General features: G+C 41.5%; 1 protein-coding gene across 2 annotated transcripts in view; it reads right to left on the minus strand.

The window, feature by feature from the left end:
* The window catches only part of katnip (katanin interacting protein), a 144,009-nt gene that overhangs the window by 52,288 nt on the left and 72,329 nt on the right, over positions 1-19,392 (minus strand). Inside the window, exons 16-17 of one of the 2 annotated variants that reach the window (XM_086000480.1) lie at positions 4,544-5,287; positions 2,202-2,410 (exon numbers count right to left, since the gene is read on the minus strand). In XM_086000480.1, the coding sequence (XP_085856606.1) occupies positions 2,202-2,410; positions 4,544-5,287 (953 nt within the window). The remainder of the gene's footprint in view (positions 1-2,201; positions 2,411-4,543; positions 5,288-19,392) is intronic. The other variant, XM_086000481.1, reaches the window with a different exon arrangement.

Consider the following 19,392-nt stretch of genomic DNA (forward strand, 5'->3'; position numbering starts at 1 on the left):
AAATTAACAGAAAATAATTTGTCAGACATGTTTTTCAATTTATTTTTGGCAAATATTGCCAATTTTAGCAATACTCTGCACAATGGTTCGAATATCCTTCAAAATATTTTTATTTGTCGGGAGGGGAAATTGATTTCTTATGCCAGTGCTGGGAGATTGGAACACTTCCCAACCCGGGTATCCAGTGACAATATCAAGCACTCCCAGGTGTGCTAAGGTACATAGCACATTCAGAGCAAATCTCTTCTAATCTGCCCCAACAATCTATATTAACCCCAACCTTAGAAAAGTACCCTCCCCACTGTACCACTGCAAATTTTCATTTTTTAATACTATCATCATGGCCCTTCTGAATGAGATTGCCAAGCTAGCACCAATTTGTACTAACTTGAGACTTTTGTGCTATGGACTTTCATCCATTATAAATGACTTAAATTGATTCCACAAAGTACAGGTGTTCAAAATTATAAAGGCTTTTGATAGAGTAAATAAGGATAAACTGTTTCCACTGGCAGGAGGGACAGTAACCAGAGGTCACAGCTTTAAGGTAATTAGTCAAAAGAAACAAGGAGGTGAGGTGACATTGTTTTATGCAGCGAGTTAAGATCTGGAATGCACTGCCTGGAAGAGTGGTGGAAGCAGATTCATTAGTAACTTTCGAAAGGAAATTGGATAAATACTTGAAAGGAAAAATTTGCAGGGTGATCGGGAAAGAGCAGGGGAGCAGGACTAATGTGGGGAAAGAGCAGGGGAGTGGGACTAATTGGGAAGCCCTTTCAAAGAGCCGGCACAGGCATGTTCGGACAAATCTGTGTTGTATGATTCACAGCTGGCAAAAAGATGGCAGTTTTGTCCCATATCTGTGGGATGGATTCAATGCCCTCAAATACCTTTTGCTCACAAGCTAAACTGCTTGGCCAACATGTTGTAGAGAAGGAAGTCCCAAAAGGCATCCTCAGCACAAAGTAAGTACTTAAGTTTATGGTAAAATTATGAAAGAATTTGCAGGTTCTATATCAACACATGTAAACAGACTAGAATCATAGAATGATACAGCACAAAAGGAGGCCATTTGGCCCATCATGCCTATGCTGGCTCGTTGAAAGAGCTATCCACTTAGTTCCATTCCCTTGCTCTTGCCCCATAGTCCTACAAATTTTTCTTTCCAATTCCCTTTTGAAAATGATTATTGAATCTGCTTCCACCACCCTTTCAGGGAGCGCATTCCAAATCATAACAACTTGCTGCATAAATATTTTTCCCTCATCTCACCTCTGGTTCTCTTGCCAATTACCTTAAATCTGGGTCCTCTGGTTACCAACCCTTCTGCCACTGGAAACAGTTTCCCCTTATTTACTCTATCAAAACCCTTCAAGATTTTGAACACCTCTATCAAATCTCTCCTTAACTTTCACTGCTCGAAGGAAAACAACCCCAGTTTCTGTAGTCTCTCCACGTAACTGAAGTCTTTCATGCCTGGTACCATTCTAGTACATCTCCTCTGTACTTTCTCCAAGGCCTTGACATCGTTCCTAAATGGTGGTACCCAGAATTGGCCACAATACTCCAGCTGGAGCCTAACCAGTGATTTATAAAGGTTTAGCATAACTTCCTTGCTTTTGCCTTTTTAACAGCCTTCTCAACTTCCCCGGCCACCGTCAAAGACGTACACCTGCATGTACATTCCCAGTTTTCTCTGTTCCTGCACTCCCTTTAAAGTTGTTCCATTTAATTTATGTTGCCTCTCCTCATTCTTCCTACCAAAATGAATCACTTCACACTTCTCTGCATTAAATTTCAGCTGCCATGTGTCTGCCCATTTCACCAGTCTGTCTGTCCTCCTGAAGTCTGTTACATCCTCCTCGCTGTTTACTACATTTCTAAGTTTTGTTTCATCTGCAAACTTTGAAATAATTCCTTGTATACCCAAGCCCAAGGTCATTAATATATATCAAAAAGGAGCAGTTGTCCCAACACTGACCCCTGGGGGATACCACCGCACACCACCCTCCAGTCTGAAAGTTCAGCAGTACTCTCTGCATCTGGCCAGTAGACAATTTTGTACCCATGCAGCCACTGCCCCTTTAATCCCACGGGCTTCAATTTTGCTAACAAGTCTATTATGTGGTACTAAAGCTATTGTACGTTGAGGGTGACAGACGGTGCTTAGTGTACTGAAGGCAGAACTTAGACTTATTTACCTGTTCATCCTCTATCCTAAAGCCAGCCTGTGTGAATGGCCTCTCATCTCCTTCATCATCTGCAGTACTAGGTCTATGGAGTTCTTCCTCAGACGTGACTGACTGAGTATAATCAATATTAGTTGCAAATGTTTCATCGTACTGGGACATTGCGTCTAGAATCTCATCATCTGTGGTGAAGAGTATAGTGTCTCCAAACTGTTCCAAAGCTGAAAATGGAGAAAATGCAACCAACAAATGAATGCAGAAACAATGTTTCTAGAACCTAAACAAATTGGAACAGTTGACAAAGCTAAAAAAAAAATCCCAGCTGATTGCAAAGGTTCGGAATATAAATATTAGAAATGGAAAGTCTATTAGAATTACATTTCTCAATGTTTTGTTCCCCCTGACCATCATAATTTGGCAATTAAAAACAACAGTTTATTAAAAAATACCAATTCCCCCTCCCATAATAACATTAGATTATATGATTGATGTTGTAAAAGCTCTCTTGGACTCTAGGGGCATACCTACTGAACATCTGACAAGAGCCTCTACTGGCCAGTCACATCTTTACAACCTTTTCCGATACATATTTTGAAAACAATTCATGTTATAGTCACTTAATCTGATAAGCAATTGTATTTTTGCCAGCTTTTCATTTAGGAAGAAGGAAGACTTAATTTACATAGCACTTTTCATGACCTCAGGACGTCCCAAAGCATTTTACAGTTAATAAACTGCTTTTGAAGTGTAATCACTGTTGTAATGGAGGGAAAGTAGAAGCCAATTTGTGCACAAACAGCAATGAAATAAATGACCAGTTTTAAGTGTTGGCTGAGGGATAACTGTTGGCCAGAACACCAGGAGAACTCTGCTGCTCTTCTTCGAATGGTACCGTGGGATCCTATACATCCTGCTGAGAAGGCAGATGGGGCCTCGATTTAACGTCTCATTCAAAAGACGGCACCTCAGACAGTGCAGCACTCCTTCAGTACTGCACAGAAGTGCCAGCCCAGACTATGTGCTCAAGTCTCTACAGTGGGACTTGAACCCACAACCTTCTGACTCAGGAGGGGAGAACACTACCACTGAGCCAATGCAGACAGGTATGTAGGTATGAGTTTAATGCAGCAAACCAATTAAGAGGCAATTACTTTCCTATAATATTCCCTTTTAAAGATTTTCTTTAAAAAGATCTTAGAGGTCTTTAAGATTATGAAAGGGGTCGATAGGGTAGACGCAAAGAAAATGTTTCCACTTGTGGGGAGTCCAAAACTAGGGGCCATAAATAGAAGATCGTCACGAGTAAATCCAATAGGGAATTCAGAAGGATCCTCTTTACCCAGAGAGTGGTGAGAATGTGGAACTCGCTACCACAGGAGTAGTTGAGGCAAATAGCATAGATGCATTTAAAAGAAAGCTAGATAAACGCATGAGGGAGAAAGGAATAAAAGGTTATGCTGATAGAGTTTAATGAAGAGGGCTGGGAAGAAGCTCGCGTGGAGCATAAAAACCAGCATGGACCATTTGGGATGACTGGCCTGTTTCTGTGCTGTAAATACTGTGTAATTTTATGTAATATAACACTACTTCTAAAGTATTACATTTGCAGTGTTGAAAGGGGGAAAAAATCAGTTTACATTTTCACTAGAAACATACAATACTTCAAATCTATTTTCAGGCATTGATCATCTAATTTAAATTAGGCTTCTCAATACGTAAAATTAGATTCTAATTATTAGGTTATAAATACATATAATGTAAGTATATGGAGTTCAAATAAGTAAACTGGTTGCATTTGTGCTTTTCACTTAAAATAAAGCTAACCATTGTTGGAACCCATAAGTTATGGGGCATATTTTTGGTTATGGCAACTGTTACTGTTTAAATATTTTCTAGCTTTTTCTATTCATTCAATTAACAGCACAAAACATTAAAAAGAAACATTCCAACATGAAACTATAACACGGCTCAAAGTAGACTAGTTCGTCAGCTTTGAGGTAAAGTTGTGGGAAGATGGATAAGTAGGGTAGCTGGCCAATGCTATTCTTGCCTGAAAACTGTCACAATATAACAGTAGAGATCTTAGAGAAACATAAATCATTAATGTTTTAAATCATTTTATTAATAATTTATGGAAAGTAAAATATTGAATAAAGGTTGATTTTAAATATTGCATGAGCATGTAATTAATATTGAATCTATGGAAGCCAAATTCAATGCTGCAACTTTATTGCATAATATTTTGCTCGATACTAACTATGCAGGAACCACTACTAGTGACAGATGGGATAAGAAAAGATTTTTCAGTTAGTTATACCAACCCCAGTTAAACACAGTGCAAATCAAAACGTTACCTCCGTTTAAAGTACCCGATGCCTTGGCTATTTCTCCTCTAAAGATGAATTTCCCATTTAATAAGATTGCGACATCTTTAATACCACGAAAAGAATGTATTCTTGATTTGTTGTAATTCCAAATTCGAATCATGGCTACGTGACAAGAATTTACAAAGTCAATATAGATCAGATGGGACCTTCCTGGAGTGAAAGGTGCTAGCCAGAGATGCATATCATCTTGTGTCCTGTTTACACCATCAATCAAATTTGAAATAACTCTCGGGTCTTTACCATAAGCAGGTAAAATGTTAATATCTGCTGGATTTGCTTTTATTTGTGCTATTTGCACAGGTTTCCCACTTGAACTGAATATTTCAATCCCATTAAGTCCAACATAATGTCTATCACCCCAGGTAGATGTAATATTAATAATCAAATGACTGCCTTTTGGCAAAACTGGAATTTCAAAATCATCACTTCCATCATCATCTCTATCAAGATCAGTTGCATATTCTTCCTCCTCCTCTTTGACTTCCTGCACCGATTCTTGATGCAAGGATTTAAATCCTGTTTCTCTTCCAATTTTTTGTTCTTGCAAGAACTCATCAAATATGTCTCCCTCGAAATCCATGTTGGCTATACGACCTCGCTGTGACCTGTTGAACTTTAATAAAGAGTTCCATGACTCCATCAATGTGTCATCCTGCTCATTTCGCCACTTGGCTCTCGTAGATCCCATAGGCTTTGAAGGTTTCTGATTATCTGAAAAAGCCCATATAAATGATAATTCTAGACAAGCAATAGGCCATGTATTTCAGTCCACTGCAACTCAAACAGTGACCAACACCAATGTTTGTTTAAACAGAGGATGCACATAATGCAGTATATACATGAACTTAGACTTATTTTAAGCAGGCAAGTAATATAGTTAGGTAGAGTTCCTGCTTGGCTGCGCTGGTTTTTTCCAAGCGCAATTCAGCTGAAATCGGCGTAACTCGTGCAAAAGATCATGGAATTTTAAGCGCAAATTGAGTTTGCATTAGTTTAATACCATCGCGCTAAAAGCCTTCCCCGCCCACAAAACTGACAACACCCAAAGGATGGATTAATCAGCATTGGGAGTTTAGTTAATTGCGTACTTTTTCAGGCCTTCGAGGAGGCTCTAAAAATTAAGCTGGTTCTTTTGGGTGCAAGGACACTAATAGGCACGCTTTAAAAGCTTTTGAATGTAATTTTGATTTTTTTTTATACTAAGAAACTGACTACTGTGCCCCAATATAACTAGCAAATGGTTCTGTATATTTTTAAAAAAAAATCATTTTCAGTCATTTAAAATTGGGTTACTCACAGGTAGTAGATTGACATGGTGATTAAAAATGCTTTATTAGTGATAAAAATATATCTCTGAAATATATCAAGGAATATCTTTTTAATGCAAATTTTTTTTAAATTACATTTTAAAATGCTGCCCGATTGCACTGGTTCATGGCAGATTTTGCGTTTGTCAATATGCAAATAAGTTTGAGCGGAAACACTAGAAAAAAAAACTTCTCAAAATGGACATAATTTGCGTCCAGATCGCTGATTGCGCCGAAAACGGAAACTCTACCCCAGCATATTAAAATTACACAAAGAAAGATCAAGACACTTCAACAGAAGCAAACCAAATAAATCAAAAGTGCACAATTTCATTTTACGGAGTCTAGTAGAATATAAATATGTGTTTTAATATGACGCCATTGTGAACCTCAATATCTTACCAGCACTGATTGACAAATTCCTAAAAACACAATCTGCAGTGCAAAAACCTCTTTTAGGAGCAATTTATGATGTTTATCATTTGAAAGAACTTGCATTTATATAGCACCTTTCACGACCCTAGGATGTTCCAAAGCACTTTACAGCCAATTAAGTACTTTTGAAGTGTAGTCACTGTTGTAATGTAGGAAACGCAGCAGCCAATTTGCGCACAGCAAGCTCCCATAATCAGCAATATAATAATAAAAAATAATCTTTTTTAGTGATGTTGATTGAGGGCTATATATTGTCCTAGACATTGAGGAGAACGCCCCTGTTCGTCTTCAGAATAGTGCCATGGGATCTTTTATGTCTACCTGAGAGGGCAGACGAGGCCTCGGTTTACCGTCTCATCCAAAAGATGGCACCTCCGACAGTGTAGCATGCCCTCTGTACTGCACTAGAGTGTCAGCTTGGATTTTGTGCTCTGGTCTCTGGCATGCGACTTGAACCCACAACCTTCTGACTTAGAGGCGAGAGTGGTGCCATTGAGCCATGGCTGACACCAGAAAAATATGGAACTACGATTTGCACTTAACATAGAAAAAATCCCCATGTTCAGCTGAAGAAATCATTTCAGTTCCACCAGAGGTGCAATTTGCAAATTACACACACTGTAGGAACTATTTTCTCTATACTGTAACCAGATTTGTAACATCCCACAAAATTCTATAAATTGTACTTGTTCTATTTTTAGCAACACCACCTGTACAAGACCTCAATAACCATTATTCATAAAATTAATGCTGTCATCTTGCTGGATACTAAACTACTACTTAAATCATTTTACTGAAAGCTATTCAAGCAGGGCTTTTCCATTGTTACTAGTTTAACAATCGAAAAAAAAAAGAGAATGAAAAAATAGTTCCTCTCATACCATGTTGTTTTGCCTTCAAAGTGCCAGAAAGTGAAGCTTTCTTCACTAGTGAATGATTGTAAATCCAATGGAATGAATGCAACTATGGTTATTTACAGTCAGATCGTGAGGTTTTGCTTTTTTCCAGTGGAAATTGAAGTGAATAAAATGTTTGAGCCACACAGACCAATGAGGTCGCAGGTTTAATCCAGAGTTGGTGCATCTCAGCAGTTCGAATGCAGTAGGGTATTAGATTTGACTTCAGCTCTCCTGTTTTGGTAAGGAAAAAATCATCAAGGTTCCTGCTTCTGATTGCTAACCAGGGATTCTTGCTGAAGGTGTATGGTGTAAATGTCTGGTGAAAATAGGATCAGGCTAGGCTGTAAGGTTAATACTCATTGTAAAGCCACACACGTGAAGAAATGACATTTAGGAAAGGTACTGGAGGGTGACTTACAGACTGTATAGGACCTGAAAGGGCAAATACCTTCAGAAGAGGAGATGCGAGAACATTTATAAGAAAGAAAACAGCAATTGCCACTGGAAATGTAAGGTTCAGCAGATCTGAGATTGCTTCCATAAAAAGAAAAACATACCAAATACATATGGTTGAAAATGCCAAGAGAAAGCATTATTAGTTGAATTCATAACATTCTGCATCAAAAAGGAGTCTTATTAATTATTTTGTCTGATATTTTGCATTATAAAAAAGTGTTATTACTCCTTGCAATTTTGATGCTGTTCAAGTCGAAGATCATGTGTCTATTATTTTATCGTCTCCAGTGGTATATGGCAGATGCTGATGGTACACATTGGTTTTGTCTATATTTAAATAACTTTTTGAAGAAAAAAAAGATGGTATAGAACAAAATCAGTCATTGGAAAAAAAATCATAGCCACTATCTACCATAAAACCACATATCACAAAATCAATTCAAAACAGGTACACATACTTAGTACTGTACATCAGTTAGTCATCTGTGAATGTTTGAATCTAGATTTGTTTTCATGAGTTATATTGAGAAAGCAAACATGTCAATATGAAACTATAAGAAATAGGCTTAATCCTGCTTTGTACAGGATGTGAATGAAGAATAAGATCTTTTCATTTTGTCAATCATGTGTCCTGAACAATCAAATAGGCCCTTTGGCACTTTCACATATTCAATTATTCTCAACAGAAAGAAAGGAATTTAGCAATATTATAACAATGAATAATTGAAGCAGGTTGAAACAGGATTGGACTTTTTGACTTATTTTTCCCCATATAGAAAAGGGTAACAAATCATCAGTTGATCAACAGCAACACATTAATCTACAGCCCAAGACCTTATTAAAACAATATACATAAACCCAAATGTTAACTAGTTATTCAGAATGAATAGTATTCCCTTGTTACATAAAGGCTACCAACCCTCTGAATATTAAACACTATTTGTTGCTTTAAAATTCAAAATGACCAAACCCTTAACAACTGGAATAACAATTTTCTGGTTTTGAACATGAGGGAAATTATCCAAAGCATATGGAAGAAGATAGTATTCCTTCAACATCAGTTTTTGCCCCTCAAAATCAAGGTGACCATTTGCTCATTATATCTTTTGCGAGATCTTCGCAAGGGAAAGCTGGATAAATACATGAGGAAGAAAGGAATAAAAGATTATGCCGATAGGGTTAGATGAAGTAGGGTGGGAGGGGGTTCGTGTGGAAAACACCGGCTTAGTTGGGCCAAATGGTCTGTTCCTGTGCTGTAAATTCTATGCAATGTTGCAATCCTTGAAGGTTTAAGCTTTAAAGGATTACATTTTACTACCAACTCTAATGAGAAGCTTGCAAAAATAATGCACATGCTATTTGCTTTAAGTTCACAGCACTTACATACAACAGCTTCTACAACACAGCGGTCTACTCTCTTCTGCACCAATGATCTGCAGCATTCCAAGTTCCAGCTCCAACCTACATTGCTGCCAAATGCTGGACGCCTACAATGTACAACACTATAAGGAATAAAGATGTTTGTGACACTGAATCATAAACAATAGCAATTTTCTACAACTCTACTACAGGCATGTTAGCAAATTCAGAAACAAAAAAGCGCCCCGGCGACGTTAGTGCTCCAAAGGGACTGCCGCCGAATTTCTCCCATATGATCTGGATCAGGTTCAAAAAGGCTGCTGAGTAAGACAGGAAGGAGGCAAGTCCCCCTTAAGAGAACTGCATAGGTCCAGAGAGAGCTGGTCACATTCATTGTTAAGGCCGACCAGGAAAGCTTATGTTAGCCCATTAAGTAGGATAAGTATGGCATGCTTTGTTGTTCTTGTGTTGGGGCAGTGTTTTAGAAGAAGTTAAACGTCTGGAATTACTACATACATGTAGGTGTAAAATAAATGAGCTTCTTGATTTTTCATTGACCTTGTCTCGCCAGATCCACCTCTTGGAAGGGTGGAGAAACACATGCAACTGAACGTGAGAGATTAAGATATCCAGTTCGAAAAGCATAGGGCTTTGACTATTACAGCTCTGGATCATGCTATCATAATAATAAATACTGGACTGTAAAGATAAACTGTTGATCGAGTGCAAGAGATATTGGATCCGGTTAGTGGACAGACTAGGTAGAGTGAACCCTGGAAAATATCTAGAATACACACAAAACAGAGAAATTGCTTTTGTATAAATAAGTTTAATAATTTCCTTTAAAGTTAATTTTTACAAACCTTATTTCTAGCAGTTTCTCGGCTAGTGAGGAATCAAGGTGATTTAATTCGAGTACAGGAACAAGGATGTCTTGCTGCAGTTGTACAGGGCCTTGGTGAGACCACACCTTGAGTATTGTGTGCAGTTTTGGTCGCCTTATCTGAGGAAGGATGTTCTTGCCGTGGAGGGAGAGCAGCGAAGATTCACCAGACTGATACCTGGGATGGCAGGAATGACGTATGAGGAGAGATTGGGTCGATTGGGCTTATACTCGCTGGAGTTTAGAAGAATGAGAGGGGATCTCATTGAAACTTATAAAATTCTAACAGGACTGGACAGACTGGATGCAGGAAGGATGTTCCCGATGGCCGGGGAGTCCAGAACCAGGGGTCACAGTCTAAGGATAAGGGGTAAGCCATTTAGGACAGAGATGAGGAGGAATTTCTTCACCCAGAGAGTGGTGAACCTGTGGAATTCTCTACCACAAAAGGCAGTGGAGGCCAATTCATTAAATATATTCAAGAAGGAGTTGGGCAAAGGAGCTGAATTCCAGAGGTGAGGCGAGAGAGTGACTGCCCTTGACATTAAGGCAGCATTTGACCGAGTGTGGCATCAAGGAGCCCTAGTAAAACTGAAGTCAATGGGGATCGGGGGGAAAACTCTCCACTGGCTGAAGTCATACCTAGCACAAAGGATGAAAGTTGTGGTGGTTGAAGGTCAATCATCACAACCCCAGGACATCGCTGCAGGAGTTCCTCAGGGCAGCGTCCTAGGCCCAACCATCTTCAGCAGCTTCATCAATGACCTTCCCTCCAACATAAGGTCAGAAATGGGGAGGTTCGCTGATGACTGCACAGTGTTCAGCGCCATTCACAATTCCTCAGATAATGAAGCAGTCCATGCCCGCATGCAACAAGACCTGGAGGACGTTCAGGCTTGGGCTGATAAGTGGCAGAGAACATTCGCGCCACAGAAGTGCCAGGCAATGACTAGCACCAACAAGCGAGAGTCTAACCATTGCCTCTTGACATTCAACGCCATTACCATCACCGAATCCCCCACCATCAACATCCTGGGGTTCACCATTGACCAGAAACTTAACTGGACCAGCCACATAAATACTGTGGCAACAAGAGCAGGTCAGAGATTAGGTATTCTGCTGCGAGTGTCTCACCTCCTGACTCCCCAAAGCCTTTCCACCATCTACAAGGCACAAGTAAGGAGTTTGATGGAATACTCTACACTTGCCTGGATGAGTGCAGCTCCAACAACACTCAAGAAGCTCGACACCATCCAGGACAAACCAGCTCGCTTGATTGGCACCCCTCCACCACCAACGTATTATTAAATTAAATTAAGGTAAGGTGCATGATAAGATTTCCAGACAAAGCAAGCAGTCTGTGTTATGATCTCTATTTGCTCTGCAATTAAAAGGAGACGCATAAGAATAATGCCTTTGAAGTGATGTTTTGCATACAAGACAGAAATGTAGATCCTTTCTACCCACAGGAAAGCAAGTCATTGGTAATCAGTTTTAAAGCGACCCATCACATCTTGTATGTAGCTATCAAAAATATATAAGCTTGTGATTCGAATTGTAAAGATCCCCTGTTCATCACACTAAATAAATAGATAGATAGATAGCACAGCTGCATAAATAAATCTTCACTTAAACAATGGTTGTTTACAAAACCTAAGTTAAAAAAGGGGCAAATGTTGTAAACATCCCCCTCTCTTTCTCGTTCAGCCAGCCTGTCTCTTTGCAGCAAGGAGGTGATGCTCAGGTGTTTAAGTCGGCAAGGGGTGCAGATATTCAGTGAAAGACTTTCTCCAAGAGTTCAGTCTAATGAAGAAGAGTTTTTGACTGTTTACTGGAAAATAAATTAGTGCTTTCCTTACCCACGCCAGCTAGATAAAGAGAGATCATAGTTCTTATGTAAAGAATATTATTTTCTAATTCTCAGTATAAAGAAGATAGATGCTTGGTTTGCTACCGTCACCGGGAGGTCGATTTAACAAGAAGTTCGGTTTCCTGTGAGAATGATCACCGGTACGCATTCATCGACACCAGCACCTTGGCTGCCCGTACTTGCAAACATCGCACCACCACACCTACGTCATGAATATGCAGTCTCCAGAGAATACAACCGCTACACCAGCAAAGACACGCCGATCCAGGCCGACTTGAACAACCTACCACCAACCCGTCTCAAATCTAGGCGGCCATTTTGGACCATCGCCAAAGCCCTTCAGCGATCTCCCCTCAGCCTTGATGACCGATGGCGAAATCCTTGGAAGAACTGTGACATACGGAATGGATTCCTTATAGAGGACCTCACAGTACAACCTGAAGGATCAAACCTTCCTCGCAAACAGTGGACAACTATCAACTGCCTCAGAACTGGCCATGGTAGATGCTGCCGCCTTCTCCATAGATGGAAGATTAAAGCATCCCCATCATGCGACTGTGAAGCTCCTAATCAGACCCTGGAGCACATCATTGAGCACTGCCCTCAGAGGAAATTCGCAGGCAGCCTACAAGATATCCATGCTGTTGTAGAAGCTTTGGCCTGGATATCTGACTTAGATATTGACATTTGATTTGCTTTGTTACTACCATACGAAAGAAGATGATAAATCGATGTCTTAATGTGCCTTTCAATTTTTGTAGGTTTCTCTTAGCGATTGTCTCAGAAGTAAAGGATTACTCTTGCCGTTAAACCTTATCTCAAAAAAGATTCTAAAATCAGTGGCCTAGAAATTCACGATGGCCCCGCCAGCTGCCTAGCGCCCAAAAGTTAGCGCTGGGCGGGAAGCCTATAGCAATCGTCAGATATTCATCGTTAGCGCCCCAATTCGAAAGCGGGCGCTATACCAGGGTGTGCCCACCTCCGCTTGGTGCGCTGACACTGAATATCAACGCTCTTGGCGCCGCTGCGCAGCGGCAGGCTGCGGTACTGCAGGCCTCCTCCTTCTCTTAAGGGGGAGCTGCCTGCAACGGGGAGATCGCCGCTGGACAGTGCCAGCAAATGAGCCCGGCACCACGGAGAAGTGCCGGACTCGCGGAAAGCAGCCGGCAATGCCGCGGGGGGGGGCGGTGGAGGAGGCCGGGGAAGGCGGTGCGGGCAGGCGGCCGCCGCAAAAGCGGCCAGCCACACCTTCCACTTTAAAGCGCCCCACTAAGGCAGCAGGACGGCCCCGTTTTCTGGTCGCTGTTTGCGGCCGCAACTAAATATGGGGATTGGCGCGGTTTCGGGGCGGAACCGGGGCACTGCGCACACCGATGACTTCATCGGTGCTGGCGCAGCGCTAACGGCTACCGCCGCCAATACCGCTGCGCTGAATATCTGCGCAAACTCATTTTTGGCGCAAAATCACCCTTTAGGCGTTAACTGGGCGCAAAGCTGGCAGCGCCTTAATGAATTTCTAGGCCAGTGTGTCAGCTTGTTTTCAAATCGTTTGAAAAAAACAAACTAATAATTCTTATAAATATTTAAAAGAGTCGGTGCAGTGAGAAAATGTGACTTCTGCATGCTGGGAGATTCTCTATACTACCATGTTCAGACTATGGCATTCTGGGAATTACAGGCACAGGTGTATTTATTATCTTCAGCTGAGAACTCGCATAGCAAGCAGACATTTTGGAAGAACTGTACCATTATTCAAGTCTGGAAAGAGGTTCTGAAAATATGTTCTGATTGAAACATGTATGTTTCGAAGGAAGATTTTGTTAACACTAAATACAAAGTTATTTGGTAATAAATCAAATATTTAAATCAGTTTATTCCTTCCTTAAATTTTCCATATTTTTTGGTGCTCACTATAAAATGCACACTCGAAACAGATGAACACTCAAAGTAAAGAACTGCTCCCCCATACCAGAGATTTATTTATTGTAATTGCAACATTTATTTATCTGCCTGCAGTGGTCAAGGAAAACAAAAAAAAAATCAAGAACCAATCAAAAAGTGAAGCTCTATCTCAGACAGTTCTTACAAAGTTCTTCCCTGATTCTTTCTGAAGGTATATTTTAAAAATGTTGCATCTGGCTTGCCTTCTATCCATAACTTCCTACATTACAACAGTGACTACATTTCAAAAGTATTTAATTGCCTGTAAAGCGCTTTGGGATGTCCTGAGGTTGTGAAAGGTGCTATATAAATGCAAGTCTTTTTTTAAATCACACTTCCTGTGTCACACCTTAGGTGTCAAATTTCAGTCATCACACTTATAGTGCAAAATATGTCACTTGTACTCGATTAGCTCACACTTCCTGTTCATAGTACGGCAACAAATCAGAACTGAAGAGGTAGAGATCGAAGGTGAGGCAAGTGGCTGGCTGAGGTAAACTATCCCTCTTCATCCTTCTCTACCTGTCTGCAGCCTTTAACACGGTTGATCACACCACCCTCCCAGTAATGCCAACTCTTACGAATTAATCACGAGACATGCGATTTTTAATAAAAATTTACCCCAACTCACGATTCAACACTGAAAACTCACGCTTTTTTTCCTACTCTAGCAATCTGCACCACGCCTCCTATGATTGGCTGCTGGGACACGTGGGTTAGGTCAGCGGTTATCCTCGACCGGGGGTCCGTGAGTTGGTTTGTCCCATTAGCAGTCTCCCACAAGTTGGTTTCCCATCAGTAGTCTCCCCTGCATATTGAGACGATTGCAATAGTCTCAGATGCAAAGACTGGGCATGTGCACTGTTGGACAGCATTTGCAACATGGTTGGGCGAGTTGAACCTCTCTAAGTACTGCACCCTGCGTAACACTGGCTTCTAATGTACCGATTTTATCTCGGTAAGTTGTTTTTCTGATTGTTCAATAGCCCACTCACTGCTTTTAATAAAATAGAGGGAGTTTAGTTAGAACTTCTAGTCTTGAAGCGGAGGCCGGGAAAGTTAGTCTGGCGTTGCGTGGGCCGAGGGCGAGCCTTCTTTTTTTTTCAACCCTTCTTTCTCTCGCCTCATACGGAGCCGCCCACAGCCCTGTGTTGGTTGGAAGCCAGACGAGCGATGTTAAACTGGCCAGTGGTTGAGATGGGTAGACAGCACTAGCACTGCACTTAACCTATTATAAAAAACATTTTAGTGAGACGCTAGTCAACTTGGAAGTGATATCCAGTGAATTTCCTTCTCCCTCCTTCCTTTGAGGAAATGACTGGCCTCTCAAAGTCTAGAACGGCAGGTGCAAACAACCAAAAGTATTTTAACAAAAACAGTTCGAAAAAACAGTACTGTAAGTAGATTACCTACAAACGCAAAGGTGCCAATCATCAGCATTTCTTCTTAAATTTCAATCGGCCTTATTAAGAGTGTTGGATAAAATTCCAAAGAACATCTCAATTTTTTACGCTGGGAATTGTATACAATAGTCTAATGCTAGCTATTCATTGCTGAAAGAGCTGTGAAATGGAATAGCCCTTGTATTGTGAAACAGGAAGACGTAAGCCAGTCTCCTGCTCCCTATTTTTGTTGAACCAGTTATTTCCAAAGATTCTACTATTGCACGTTGATGAGCCCCAACCTCAGGTCATTAACAACAGGAAAAAAGGTCTCACTCTGTATAAAAGTGAAGGGAAGGGGGTTACAGTTTTCTTAAGGAAAACAGTATGACAAGTAGAATGATGCAATTGAGTACGACAGGCCACAAAACTGCTATTCTGTTCTCCATCATAATTTTTTCCCACACCCTTTATTTAAAGTGACAGTTTAAAGTAAACTCTTGCCAAATTCACACAAACTAAATCAAGTTATGTATTAAATCTGTTGTGAATGGTCAGTGAAATTATATGGAGCATTAGTGTAGCAGTTTTGTCGATTTGTGGCTTTTTAAATATTTTTGCTCAGAACTGCTTGTGCTTTGTTCTTGGTGGATTTTTTTTGGGTGGGGGAAAAGGGTGAACTTTTATTCTCATCAGACTAAGGGATGGTAGCACAAACAAATGGAGCAATTTTACATTTCAGACACCTGGGGGTGATTTTCGACTCACGGCCGCCCATTTTGCACTGACAGTGACGTCAACTCTTGCAAATTAATCGCGGGACATGCAATTTTTAATTAAAATTTACGCCAACTCTGAATCTTTTGCCTCCAACGGGCAGCTTACTTGAGCAAAGAAATCAATGCCAGCACCAGCCCTCAGGCAAGTCGCAGGAGGGGGCTTGGAGCAGCCTACAGCGGGGAGAGTGGGGGTGGTGATCACGACTCCTGTCTCCATGGGAAGGTATTTCTGATTTTTTTCCTTTCCAAAAACTTACCTTTGGTTGGCAGCTGCAGGGACTGCATTTCGTGGTGGTTGTGTTGGGCACCAGGTGAAGGGTGGCAATAACGGGTATAATTTTTAAAACGTTTTTTTGTAAAGCATTTTCAGATGCAGTAATTATGGGGGCGATTTTGCCAGCCCTGGGGAGGCGGGACTGCCGGGAAAATGGTATAATTTGGGGGCGGGTGGCAAACCCGCCCCCATGCCATCGTCCCAGGAGGCGGGTTGCCGCCCCGCGCCTGGTCCCGTCTCCTTGGAGGCGGGAAGGGATTAAAGCCTGTTAACAGACAGAAAATAGGATTATCCCCTTTTTGCCCTCACAAGTGCGGGCTTCCCGACGGCTCCAAAACCCGCCAGGTCAGCGAGGCGAGTACTGGGTCTGCGGGGGTCGGTGCAAAAATGTGGTGTGAAGGTAAGTGATGGGGGCAAGCGTGTAGAGGTGAGTATCTGAGGTAAGTCCTAAGTGTTTTTAAAAGTGTACTTACCTTTGTTTCTTCCTGCAGGCTTCAGTCGGTTTCTATGTGGAGAGTCTCGCACCTCCGTGTTGCAGATGAGAGATGTCCGTTGCATTCTCAGATGCAACAAACATCTCAATTCTGTAAAAGAAAGAAGGTTGATGAGGTCTTGTATGCAAGACCTCATCAAACTGCAGAGATTATAAACTGTCTGACAGCTTCACAGAGCTGTCAAACGATGACAATTCATTTGTCAAAATGTTTTGACAGATGACACGTCATACATTGATGTGCTCTGCAACTGGCTTTCCCTTAATTGGCCTACTAAACCCGCTGGGCGGGCTTAACAAGGGAAAATAGCGTGGGTTGGCCACAACTCGATGGAGCGGAACTGAAACCCAACAAGCAGCAGTCCTGCTTCCAACGCGCCTCTATTCACAAAATCGCCCCCATAGTTTTTGTAAAGAGCTGTGACCAGTTAGAAATGAAATAAAGCCAGTAATGAGGTTGATAAACCAACTGTCAATCTATATTGATTTATGTTTGGAAAAAATAGCAACTCATGATTTCTATACCAAATCTCATGATTTACAAGAGTTTGTCTCCTGATTTATGAGGTGGTGGGGTTGTCAATACTGCCCTCCTCCAATGCCTCTCCATCATCCAGCTGGGTGGGACTGCACTCGCCTGGTTCCATTCTTATTTATTCAGTCGCAGCCAGAGCATCACCTGCAATGACTTCTCTTCCCATTCTCACACCGTTACTTCTGGTGTCCTCCATGGATCTATCCTTGGCCCCCTCCTAATTCCCATCTACATGCTGCCCCATGGCGACATCATCCAAAAACACAGCGTTGGTTTCCATATGTACGTTGACGACACCCAGCTCTGCCTCACTACTACTTCTCTCGACCCCTCCACTGTCTCTAAACTGTTAGACTGCTTGTCCAACATCCGGTACTGGACGAGCAGAAATTTTTTCCAACTAAATATTCGGAAGACTGAAGCCATTGTTTTCAGTCCCCACCACAAACTCCATTCCCTAGCCACCGACTTCATCCCTCTCCCTGGCAACTGTTTGAACTTGAACCAGACTGTTCGCAACCTTGATGTCATATTTGACCCCGAGATAAGCTTCTGACCACATATCTGTGCCATAACTAAGAACGTCTATTTCCACCTCCGGAACATCGCCTGACTCTGCCCCTGCCTCAGCTCATCTGCTGCTGAAACCCTCAGCCATGCTTTTGTTACCTCTAGATCTGACTATTACAACACACTCCTGGCTGGCATCTCATGTTCTATCCTCTGTAAACTTGAAGTCATCCAAAACTCTGCTGCCCATGTCCTAACTTGCATCAGGTCCCGTTCACCAATCACCCCTGTGCTCGCTGACCTACATAGGCTACCGGTTAAGCAACGTCTCGATTTTAAAATTCTCAACCTCGTTTTCAAATCCCTCCATGGCCTCGCCCCTATTATCTCTGTAATCTCCTCCAGCCCTACAACCCTCCGAGATCTCTGCGCTCCTCCAATTCTGGCCTCTTGAGCATCCCCGATTTTAATCGCTTCACCATTGGCGGCGTTGCCTTCAGCTGCCAAAGCCCTAGGCTCTGGAATTCCCTCCCTAAACCTCTCTAGCAACGTTCCCGCTAAGTTGTGTAGCCGCGTGGCGGTCTGGAGGTCCCGCGCAGGGAAGAAACCCATCATGTGCGAAATTTTGAATGGGCTGCGCAGCCAGTTAAAGGGACCACGCACAAAAAAAAGAGGAAACATTGCTCTCTACCTCTCTTTCCTCCTTTAAGATGCTCTTTAAAACCTACCTCTTTGACCAAGCTTATGGTCATCTGCCCTAATATCTCTTTATGTGGTTCGGTGTCAAGTTTTGTTTTATAATGCTCCTGTGAAGCGCCTTGGGATGTTTTACTATGTTAAAGGTGCTATATAAATATAAGTTGTTATTGTTGGATACACTTCCAATGAGGAACTACTGAGGACATATGTAACAATGAATCAAGCGATAGTAGTCAACAAATTCTACAACTAAAATAAAGGAAAATGTAAACAAAGTAAATTGCTCCAAATATTTTTTGAAAATCCTTTTTGGTGCAAACTTGGGTTCTCCACTGAGCTGAGCATTTACAATTGGAAATAAGATTCGTAACATATGATATGATATCAACAAAAATTACAAAATTTACAAAAAGAAATGATTAACCCGCCAAATATTTGTGGGCAGCTGTCAACGCGATGAATGACGAGTGCTGCTCCTTCGTCGCCCAAGTCCCGCTCTCTGGAATTCCCTCCCTAAAGTCCTCTCCCTCACTCTCCTCCTTTAAGATCATCCTTAAAGCCCACCTCTTTGACCAAGCTTTTGTTAACCCCTCCTAGTCTTTAGTTCTATTGCTCAGCGCACATTTTACTTCATGCTTTTGTGAAGTGACTAGAGATGTTTTTCTATATTAAAGTCGCGATATAAATGCAAGTTGTTATTTGGTTAACACTATCTATCGTTACAATTGAGGAATAAGAGAGGGTGTAAAATTGTAATAGCAGTTGTCTATCGGCCTCGATAGCAACAATGAAGTGGCAAAATGCAGAGATTAGAGAGGCTTGTAGCAAAAGCAGAGTTGTTTTAATGGGAGACTTTAATTTTCAGATAGATTTCGAAGAGCAGAGTAGCTCCAGTCAGAAAAGCAGTGAATTCCTTGAGTGCATTCAAGATAGTTTTCTGGAAAGAGGGCAGGCCATATTAGATTTAGTAATGAGAACTGAGCCAGACTCCGTT

This window comes from Somniosus microcephalus, chromosome 11 (assembly GCF_052327205.1).
Source record: "Somniosus microcephalus isolate GS21.2 chromosome 11, FLI_Smic_1.0, whole genome shotgun sequence".
NCBI lineage: Eukaryota > Metazoa > Chordata > Chondrichthyes > Squaliformes > Somniosidae > Somniosus > Somniosus microcephalus.